The sequence below is a fragment of the Colias philodice genome, chromosome 21 (assembly GCF_061535455.1).
Source record: "Colias philodice isolate Cphi_HAF_F1 chromosome 21, ilColPhil1 Martin Lab GWU primary, whole genome shotgun sequence".
Taxonomy (NCBI): Eukaryota; Metazoa; Arthropoda; class Insecta; order Lepidoptera; family Pieridae; genus Colias; species Colias philodice.
The window spans coordinates 6,302,514-6,312,167 of NC_143106.1; the positions used below are offsets into that span (position 1 = coordinate 6,302,514).

Below are 9,654 nucleotides of genomic sequence, written 5' to 3' on the forward strand. Positions count from 1 at the left end.
TAGATTAAGTTGTAAATAGTTTTAGGGTAGTAAATGTATTGGGAAGATAATCATGGAGGCTGCAGGAGCGCTGGCGAGCTTAGCACCGTCACCCATCACAGTACTGGGTCTGATACCACTCCTGGCTCTTGGGATTACGTATTTCAGATATCAGCAATTCGATCCGGAGTCTTACATCACAGATGTAAATACTGTAAGTGTAACATGTTCATATATAGATACCCAGTTGAATTGAGATACTTAATCATTACGTTCAATGAATCAATCATTATAATATAATATGTTTATCGTAACTTCCACTTAAATTAATTAGTGATTATTACATTAAAAGCATAGTTCAACTATTACTTTACTTTTATAAGCGCAATTTATAAAGGTGAAACTCACCAATTACATAATGTTATGCAAAATGTAAATGTTAGAAATTCTTACATAGATATTATTGTATAACAAATTCACTATTTAGGTTATATTAAAAGTTAATCGTTTTACTTATTTTAAAACTAATTCAATTTTATTTCATTTTCAGATATTACCGATCTACGACTTCGTAATAGTCGGCGGGGGGTCAGCGGGTGCGGTGGTCGCGTCGCGGCTCTCCGAAATAGGAAACTGGACTGTATTGCTACTAGAAGCTGGACAAGATGAGAACGAAATATCCGACATACCAGCACTGGCTGGTTATACACAGCTATCAGAGATGGACTGGAAATTCCAAACTACACCGTCTCACAACCGATCATACTGCCTCGCTATGAACGGTGACCGCTGCAATTGGCCGCGAGGGAAAGTACTCGGTGGATGTAGTGTCCTAAACGCCATGGTGTACGTTAGAGGAAATAGAAACGACTACGATCTCTGGGAGGCTCTTGGAAATCCCGGTTGGTCATACGATCAAGTTTTACCATACTTTTTGAAATCAGAGGACAATCGTAATCCGTACCTAGCTAACAACCCGTACCACGGCACGGGCGGATATCTAACTGTTCAAGAAGCTCCTTGGCGGACACCGTTATCGATAACATTTTTAAAAGGTGGCATGGAACTGGGTTACGAATTTCGCGATATTAACGGCGCGAAACAAACAGGTTTTATGTTGACCCAAGCGACTATGCGTCGTGGAAGTAGATGCAGTACAGCTAAGGCTTTTATTAGACCTGTGCGTCATAGAAGTAACCTACATGTAGCTTTGGGTTCCCAGGTTACCAAAATACTAATAAATCCAGTTAAGAAACAAGCGTATGGCGTGGAGTTCTATCGAAATGGTGAGCGCCATAAGGTTAGGATAAAGCGAGAAGTCATTATGTCAGCCGGTGCGCTTGCTAGTCCACAACTGCTTATGTTAAGTGGAATTGGTCCAGCGGAACACCTTAGAGAGCACGGCATTCCGCTGGTCGCTAACCTCAAAGTCGGTCACAATCTACAAGATCACGTAGGATTGGGTGGCTTAACGTTTGTAGTAAACAAACCTGTTACGTTCAAAAAGGACAGATTCCAATCTTTCGCTGTCGCAATGAACTACATTTTATATGAAAAAGGACCGATGACCACACAAGGCGTTGAGGGTTTGGCATTTGTTAACACGAAATATGCGCCTACATCGGGTAACTGGCCGGACATACAGTTCCATTTCGCTCCGAGTTCAGTAAATTCTGATGGTGGGGAACAAATAAGAAAGATCCTTAATTTACGCGATAGAGTTTACAATACGGTATATAAACCGATAGAAAGCGCGGAGACGTGGACAATCCTACCACTGCTTTTACGGCCACGGAGCACTGGATGGGTAAAGTTAAAAAGCCGCAATCCGTTCCAACCGCCATCAATAGAGCCTAACTACTTCGCATACAAAGAAGACATACAAGTATTAACCGAAGGAATAAAGATAGCCTTCGCTTTATCGAATACGACAGCATTCCAGAGATACGGATCGCGACCACACACGATACCTTTGCCGGGATGCCAGCACCACCCTCTATTCAGCGACGAGTATTGGGAGTGCAGTTTGAAACATTTTACATTTACAATATACCATCCGACTAGTACGTGTAAAATGGGGCCTAAATATGACCAAAACGCAGTTGTGGACGCAAGATTACGTGTTCACGGTGTAGCCAATTTACGAGTGGTAGACGCAAGTATAATGCCTACTATAATTAGTGGGAATCCGAACGCTCCAGTGATTATGATCGCTGAAAAAGCATCTGATATGATAAAAGAAGACTGGCTCGTGTTATGACAGTGTTAAGTGAAACAAAATTCAAAGTTAGTCATGAACTATTAAGTATTTATGTCACAAAGTACTTTAAGTTGTTTATTATAAAACAATTATTTTTAAGTATGTACATAATAATATACTCGATTTGTTGTAATAAAAAAATATATAGAAATCATTGGTTTTCATTTCCCAAACAAAATCTTATGTAACATTTACCCATACGATGTAATATCAGCTCTACATATTTGCAAGCAATTAAATAAGTATGAAGGTACATAATATTACTATATGAAATCCTACATCACCAAAAGGAGTGCCAATAGTATCGAAAAGTTAAATATAATTAGCAGAATTTTTGTTTATTTATTCAACTATAGTAAAAAACTCTATAGAGTAAAAACTCTTTTATAAGAGAGTTTCGAATATCGTTCAAGAATATCTTCGTAATACGCTGAAAAGATAGACGAGAAAATCTGATGACGATTTGTTTTAAATTTTAATAGACATACAAATAAATAATTCGTAATTACATTGGTATTATATCATATCGTTTTTTAATATTTATAAAAATAGTAAAAACTTAATAGATAAACCTTAACTATTGTAAATGCGCCATCTGGCCAAAAAGTACAGTATTAACGCAAATATCAATGAATGTAACAAAACGCCATCTAGTGTCGGATAGTTCAACCCCTTGAAATTACCAACCACGCAGTTTTCTGACTGTGAAAACAGAATAGTTATTTAATTGTACACTAGATGGCGTCACAATAGAAATAAGTTGGAAAATCTTCGTAATAATTACAATTAAATAACAATAAGCTAAGTTTAAGGCTATTATTATTACATAATAATTGAGGTATTACGTAGAATTTAGGCATTGTAATATAGAGCATAATTTACATAACATATTAAATAATCTTATATATAAAAATGAATCGCAAAATGTGTTGGTAAGCGCATAACTCGAGAACGGCTGAACCGATTTCGATAATTCTTTTTTTATTATATTCCTTGAAGTACGAGGATGGTTTTTACGTAGAGAAAACGTAAATATGTACCACGGGCGAAGCCGGGGCGGACCGCTAGTGTTAAATAAATCTAACACAGTCAGCATTTGGAAATCATATACAGCGCTTAGATTTAATAAAAAAATTATAATTTTTTGAAATTTGATACATTTAAAGAATTTAAGGAATCTGTTACCTAATTATTCTGTTCCTATTTGTACTATGTATACATAATAAGTAGGTATGTAAACTATGAAATTATGAATAACTAGCTTTCCGCCTGCGGCTTCGCCCGCGTTTTCAAAGAAAAACCCGCATAGTTCCCGTTCCCGTGGGATTTCCGGGATAAAACCTAGCCTATGTTACTCGTGGATAATGTAGCTTTCGAATGGTGAAAGAATTTTTAAAATCGGTCCAGTAGTTTAAGAGCCTATTCATTACAATCAAACAAACAAACAAACAAACAAACAAAGTTTTCCTCTTTATAATATTAGTGTAGATAGTGTAGATGAACTAGGAATGAATAAAACAAAAACATGTTTTAGCATTGTAAAAAACAATACAATAATAATATATTTTTGAAGCGTATCTGTTTCGCATAATTTACATAACAAGGCTTAAAAACGTCTAGGCCTTGGAGGTTAATACAAATTTTTAGCCACCGTTGCAGAAACGAATCGATCTCTGATAGTGATGGTTCTTATGGCACAATAAGGAAAGAAACGAAAATATGAGATGTTTTTGAGAAAATAAATACTAAATTCAAATTACAGATAAAATAAAACGAAGTATGATATACTAAAGCTTAAAAAAAATCATATAAGTACCTAAGACTAGTTTCTCGTAATTTCTGGCGAAGAACGGATAACCGAGTATAAAAGCTTTTATCAAGACGATATATGATAAAACATAATGCTTTCATACGTACAAATAAACTAAATTTGTTTTATAATGACTCTTTAATTAGAAATTAAATATTTCAACGGCGTTTGTCTCGTGACCACGCTCGCTGAAAAGTGTGCGAAACATCGGGAAAATAATATAATTAATAAATCGCGTTTAAAATCCGTTAAAATCTCAAATTTCTAAATGTACAATACTCGCGTAAAATCAAACACTAGAAAATACTATTACTCTACATAACAACTAACTTAACACAATAATCATACAATAAATATTCCACGACGGAACAAATCACACATACACAACTGTACAAATACAAATACATTTCCCCTATAAATTACAGTCGAAAAACGATACACATTATATGTATAAATGTATTAATTTGTTTCTGCGATAGCACGCAACAAACGGGTTTGAGATGCAGCCAGCTATGCGTTTCCTTGTTCTATATTATACAATTGCAAACGCAATATTTATTAGATGAACCTGTATTAAATGACAAGTTTACGTTACGTTATGAAATTTCATACATAGCGAAGATAACTGTATGTTTATCTATACTATATCTAATCATAAGACACGAAAATCAATCTATTATTGTTCCTCAATCGATAGGATTGAAATTAAAATGGACTCAAACTCTACGTTCCCAAGTTGACGTACCTAAGGCTTCGAGATGATCATGTTTTAAAATATATTTAGCTAGCTTCCGCCCACGACTTTGTACGTGATGCACGTACAAAGCCGTGGGCGGCCCGTTTTTCCCCGTTCCCGCAAGAATTTCGGGAAATCCTTTCTTAGCGGATGCCTACGTCCTTCCATCTACCTGCATGCCAAATTTCAGCCCGATACATCCAGTGGTTTGGGCTGTGCGTTGATAGATCACTATATCAGTCACCTTTGAGTTTTATATATATGTATAGATAATCAATTTGTTTATATGTTTCCGTACTTATCTCAAACATACCTAGATTCGAAACAAATAGTTACGAACATCACAAATCCTATAAATATATATCTTCTCCATTATTCTATCAAACTTAACCAAATCTACTGATGTGCACATTGCACATCTTAAGATATTACCATAACACTGCTAACTTACAATAAAAAGCAACAACGGAACATCTCTCAATTTAATTACACACACACATACAAGTGTGTCACACATTACATAATGCTAAATAAATAATGGGTCGCACACTGACCCAGTGGCATATCATATTCGGCTCAGCCCCATAGCATGGGGCGCATTGGTAATACCAACCTGTGAAGTTGCGTGGTCATTGAGCGTTAGGGCTGTCACTTACAACTTATATCTTATTTTGTCTAATTGACATGATTATATTTTGTATAAAACTATTATGTAAATCTTATTTAAACTAGAATTAAATGACTAGATAGATTGGAAGAAATACATGTCAGAATTTAATAAAAATAATGACACGCATATTAATATTTTTTATTTTATCGTTTTGAATCTATAATTGAACTTTTGTACAAAAATATTAGAAATACTATCAATACTGAGAAACTATACTAGAACTGCACTATTTATGAAGGAATGTTATAGAAAATTTTAAAAAATGCAGTTGTTTTTCAATCCAAAAATGTATTTTCAAAAATTTGCAAACCCTATTCTAAATCGCAGCAGCCCTACAACAGTTTCACATCGGGGCCAACAATGCGCGGGCGCTCACGTACGCCGCCCATTATATAACACTGATTTTACGCAAAATCGTGCTTACTAGAAACAACTGGTTGTATGCAATAATTATCACTCCGAATATTGTGTTACACTAAACAAACAAACCACGTGGAGCCGTAACTATTCTCACTAAGAAATTAAAGTCTTTGTAAAGTTTGGAACACTTTACAAAGACTTTCGTCGACTTCGTAACGTCATCTTAAATAATATAATGAACTAGCAGTCCGCCCTGGCTTCACCCGTGGTACATGTTTACATTTTCTCTGCATAAGGACCATCAACGTATTTCAAGGAATATTATTAAAAAAATATAACGAAATCGTTTCAACTTTCAACCGTACTCGAGTTATGCGCTTACCAAAACAATTTGCGATTCATTTTTATAATATACAAAAAATAATTCGGATTTAAAATCCATTAAGTCCTTACTTTCTGAATGTAAAATCGCGAATATTCGCATAAAATCGTCTATTTCGTTAGTTATTAACTAATCACTTACACATAGTTAGGGCTGCCATCCTTCCGGGTTTCCCCGGATATATCTCTTAGTTTTTGTTGTACAGCGTCTGGGCGGGGTTCTTAAATATTATTAGGGGAAATCCGTTCAATTGAATGATGAGCATGAAATTAAAGAAAAACAAAATGTTCTAATATAAGAAAAAGTGCATAATACACTGATAAACATTAAAAAAAACATACAGTATCAAGGTATTATAGGCATATTTTAGGTAGAAACGGAAGGTGTAACATTTACGAGTAAATAGCGGAACCTCATCATTTAATCCGTTCCAAGGCAATAGAGGCATAAAAAAAAATGAAAAGAGAATCAGTTTTTGGTCTTTATACATTTTCCAATAACAATAAGAATTTTCATATCTTCCACTAGAGACTATTATCTTTACGTAACCAGTACACAAAAGTACATAAACAGAACGATGATTGCCAGTTAATAATTTTCTAAAGTGAAGGGTATGCAGTGTTCTTTGATTAAGTAGCTCATTGAATGTTAAATAATAGACTATAGAGAGACACAGTTAATAAGACGTCAATACTGTTAATTGTGTCACAGAAGCTTTATCACGTACTACCTACTTGTCTTGTAAGGAAAATTAACAATAGATTCAGATTACAATTAGACAGATTTGTAAGAAATTGGGAACATCCAATTTCTTTCCAATTAATTGTAAATCGAAACGATAAAAATTTTGTTCAAAAACAATAACGAACAGTTAAAAAATCGTATTATTATTATGCATGTTACGAATTAAACAATAATTACTCCTCAGTCTCTACAATTCCAATAACTTTGATTTAAACATGATTTAATGAGCATCACCAAAATAAGATACTTGTTATCACATACTATTTAATCATCTGGCAAGCTTTCAGTATAATATCGGAATTTAATTAATTTATAATTAGCAATAGTAATAACTATCTTATTGTTTTTACTAAGCACTGTTTTTATTGCTTAGTAAAAACAATAAGATAAAAATAAATACAGTAAAACTCCAACTCAAATTCAAATGTCACTTCCAACATAAAATATCACCACAATTTACAAAGCTTTTACATGTCACAAGTCACGACACAGCTGTGCATTAACCTCCACAATAGCTATAAACCTAACAGCACTCACGACGCACTATCATTAAGGAACATCATTACACTTACGGATACAGATATCAATGGAAGATAATCAGCGCTAAATCAAACACCTGATCATCAAGAGATGTGCGTGAAAGCTAAACTATATAGCTATAATATATTATGTACTAGCAGTGCCGCACCGTTACACTCGCGAACGAACCCGCCGGCAAAAACAAGTATTTCTATGAGTAATGTGTTATTCTGGTACATAAGCTACATCACTGCCAACTGCCAAGTATCATCAAAATTCGTACTGTGGTTTTCTCGTGAAAGAGAAGCACACATCTTTTACCTTTAAATCATGATGCTGAAGCGTTTACTTGTTGGTTTGGGCGAACGCGCTAATCTCAGGAACTACGGGTGCGCTTTGAAAAATTATTTCAGTCTTAGATTAATCGCAGAAGGCTAGATGGCTAGCAGAGGCTTTATATCATCACGCTACGACCAATAGGAGCGGAGCAATGCAGGTAAAACCGTACAACTAAAGTACATACTCACAAACTATCACGTTTATAATTTTAGGCAGTATATATACACAGCTATATAATACAGCACGTACGATGACGTAATCGTTCCCATTACGTCTTACTTTCGTTTTCTGGATGAAAATGAAACTGTTTCCTTGTTACCGTTACAAATATTAAACGCTCTGCTCAAACGGCTGAGTAAAAGTCCGGGCTCGGTCTAAGTTACGAGTTAATGTTTGGTTAAGAATAACTAGTTCCTATATTTGCCCTTGTATCGATTTTTACCGATAAAAATGTCTAAGTTTTGCGCCAGCTAAATATTAGTATTTGGGCTTATATTTGGGCGTTATGGTTCGCGCGAATTTGCTGTAAAAGTATGGGGCTCGGTCTAAGTTAAAAGTTGTATGTTTAACAATAACTAGTCCCTCTATTGTTTGCTTTCGTATTGATTTTACCGCTAAAAACATAAAAAAACTTCATTTTGCGATAACTGGCTGTAAGTGTTTGACCGTATTAATTACAATGTTATGGTTTGCAACAAGAGAATTTGCTGTACTTTTACTCTCAATATTTCAGCCAATAAAACACTATTCAATTGAACAAATACAAATACCTTTATTTATAAACGCAACCTCAATAAGCTTTTTATTCTTTATATATGTAATATCGAAACATTTAAAGATGATTTTCTTTTATTTGGTAAAGATGTTATAATATGAACCACTAACCAGTCGGGTCATCTTTCACAATCCGCGGATGTAAGACAATTTATCTGTATTTACTGTGAAGCAATCAGGAATTACGTATTACAACATGCAAACATATGAGCTATTTGCATGTTAAATATGTAAATTGGGTGTTATTATAGAGCCTCTCAATGACATAATTGGAATAATCTAAATTAATGTCTAGAACATTCTACAAGTCTTCGAGTGTTTAGATTCGACAATTTGTGTTACTATCTGGTTATATTGTGTAACAGTTGTTCCATCATTTTAAGTGTTATTATAAATGTTAATCATTATTCGTAAAGTTTATTATTTGAAATAGCTCTCTAAAAAGCTTGAAAAAATTGCGAAACAAGTGCGATCGAACGTGGAAGTGAAATGATTGATTAATTTCAAATTATAAAATTTCCAAGTTCAGAACTTTTTAATGCTGCAAATTACAAAGACAATATAAAACCGCCCACGGCAATGTGAAGTGTGTTTGAAGCTAGATACAAATAAAAGTCTCATAGGTCGTCAAGATTACTACAAAAGGCTCACAAAACAAAAGCAATAAGCAAAAATATTTCATACCTTATCATACACAAAACAAAAGCCAAATCCTCCAACAGATCACAGAAACAGCTTACAACAGCTGCCAGCTCTTCCAAACATGCCCATACACACATAAGCGCAATGTACAAAACAAAAACCAATCACACTCAGCTCTCAGACTCCACATCCGAATAATTTAAAATGGAACATTGACGTCACAGCTTGCAGTTGCAACAGCCATCTTCCAAATACGACCAGCCTCACATAAGCGCAAAGCCAATTTCTACCACAGACTCAACATCCAAATTGAAAATGGAACACTGACGTCACCAAAATGGACCACGTGACGTCACAGCTTGCAACAGCCATCTTCAAAATACGACCAGCCGCACAAAAGAGCAAAGCCAATTTCTACCACAGACTCAACATTCTAATT

At 34.7% G+C, this 9,654-nt stretch overlaps 2 protein-coding genes across 3 annotated transcripts in view; one reads left to right on the forward strand and one right to left on the reverse strand.

Moving 5' to 3' along the window:
• Window positions 1-9,654, reverse strand: part of Flo2 (flotillin-2) — a 236,811-nt gene that overhangs the window by 120,430 nt on the left and 106,727 nt on the right. The gene's annotated exons all lie outside the window — the stretch shown is intronic.
• Window positions 53-2,390, forward strand: LOC149478956 (glucose dehydrogenase [FAD, quinone]). Its single transcript, XM_089708699.1, has 2 exons — window positions 53-193; window positions 530-2,390. Exons 1-2 carry the CDS (start codon window positions 53-55, stop codon window positions 2,237-2,239), a joined length of 1,851 nt encoding a protein of 616 aa, XP_089564825.1. The 3' UTR covers window positions 2,240-2,390.

What these genes read in the sequence shown, in the direction of transcription:
- LOC149478956 (XM_089708699.1), top strand. Translation starts at nt 53, where the DNA reads ATGGAGGCTGCAGGAGCGCTGGCGAGCTTAGCACCGTCACCCATCACA. An exon ending in ACATCACAGATGTAAATACT is followed by an intron (nt 194 to 529) that starts GTAAGTGTAACA and finishes TTTCATTTTCAG; the next exon opens with ATATTACCGATCTACGACTT.